This window comes from Tupaia chinensis, unplaced genomic scaffold, assembly GCF_000334495.1.
Source record: "Tupaia chinensis unplaced genomic scaffold, TupChi_1.0 Scaffold149964_2, whole genome shotgun sequence".
Classification (NCBI taxonomy): Eukaryota; Metazoa; Chordata; class Mammalia; order Scandentia; family Tupaiidae; genus Tupaia; species Tupaia belangeri.
This window is the reverse complement of record NW_006209806.1, coordinates 2,016,500-2,017,749: the sequence shown is the minus strand read 5'-3', so window position 1 is coordinate 2,017,749 and position 1,250 is coordinate 2,016,500. Positions and strand designations below refer to the sequence as shown.

Here is a 1,250-nt window from a genome sequence, read left to right as displayed (position 1 = left end):
CCAGGGGACCCGGCCGCCCCCCGCCTGTCACTGCAGGGTCTGGGAGCGCGCGGGGCGCAGGGTGTTGTCCTTAGTCCCAAGACGCCCAGCCAGGGCCCCAGCTGACCCCAACCTACCGTGGGGACCACAGGGGGCGGTGCACAGCTCCCTTGCCACCCGTAGCCCGAGCACGCCCAGCCGGGGGACCAGCCGACACCCACCTGTCACTACTAGACGCAGAGGGCGGGCGTTCGGGCTTTGGTTTCCGCCCTCGGGGCTTGGGGGGAGGCTTCTCGGCTGTAAGAGGAGGGAGGAGGCTGCCAGGTGGGGCAGGGCTCTGAGGGAAGAAGGGGCGTCGGAGCCCCCAGCCCAGGCCGACCTGAGGGAGGCTCTGGACCAGGCCTCACCTGGCTTCCGGCCCCGCGGAGGCTTCTTCACAGACACGTCCGAGTCGGAGGAGGAGGAGGAGGAGGAGGCCGAGGACGCCGACCTGACCACGGCCACGGGGTCGGCCTTGGCGCCTTCCGACTCTGCTTTGGAGTCCGAGTCAGAGGCCGAGGGCACCTTCTGGGAGAGGCGGGCCAGGCAGCACGTCGGGGAAGGGCACAGGACGAGGGGGGTGTCCCCGGCCCCTCCACAGCCCGCCGTCTCCAGGGCTACGCGGAGCCCTCCTGCCTGGACCCCAAGCCCCACTTCTGACCCCAAAGCAAAAGCCCAGGATCTGGGGTGTCAGGTCTGACTGCTGGAGAGCCCAGCCGGGTGGGAGCTTTGCCCCCAGGGGACACGGAGGGACCAGGTCCTCCTGGAGCAGGACTGCCCTCTGGGTAAATCCCCGCGGGGCCGGAGCAGCCAAGCTGGCCTCCACTGCTGCCTTCAGCCCCGGGCGCCTTGCAGGCGACGCCGCCCCCCACGGGCACGTGCACACATGCCTACCCAGGGCACTGGCTCGTGGGCGCACACACGTGGCCCTCAGACCGCCTCCCTCCCTGCCACGCATGCTCCAACGTCCTGCTCAGCAGGCGGGCCATGGGGCTCCCTGGAGCAAGGGCAGGGCTGGGGCGGTCCCCCACGGGCCACAGCAGCCTGGGGCGAGCACAGATGGACACGCAGCCACGAACCTGCTCCACTTTCTTCTTCCGGCCTCCCAGGGGGCCCCGCCGTGGCGCTCGGACCACGGCTTTCTTCTCGGGGGTGAAGTCCTGAGTGGGCAGAAGTGAGCCGAAGGGGGTGGCCGGCCACGCACCCCACGTTGCCCCGCGGAGCCGCCGCCC

General features: G+C 71.0%; 1 protein-coding gene across 1 annotated transcript in view; it reads right to left on the bottom strand.

Moving 5' to 3' along the window:
- Positions 1 to 1,250, bottom strand: part of HDGFL2 (HDGF like 2) — a gene marked incomplete at its 5' end in the record, with an annotated part of 15,861 nt that overhangs the window by 6,096 nt on the left and 8,515 nt on the right. The window contains 3 exons of the mRNA XM_027769607.1: positions 117 to 276; positions 387 to 546; positions 1,098 to 1,246. Coding sequence (XP_027625408.1) covers positions 117 to 276; positions 387 to 546; positions 1,098 to 1,246 — 469 coding nt within the window. The remainder of the gene's footprint in view (positions 1 to 116; positions 277 to 386; positions 547 to 1,097; positions 1,247 to 1,250) is intronic.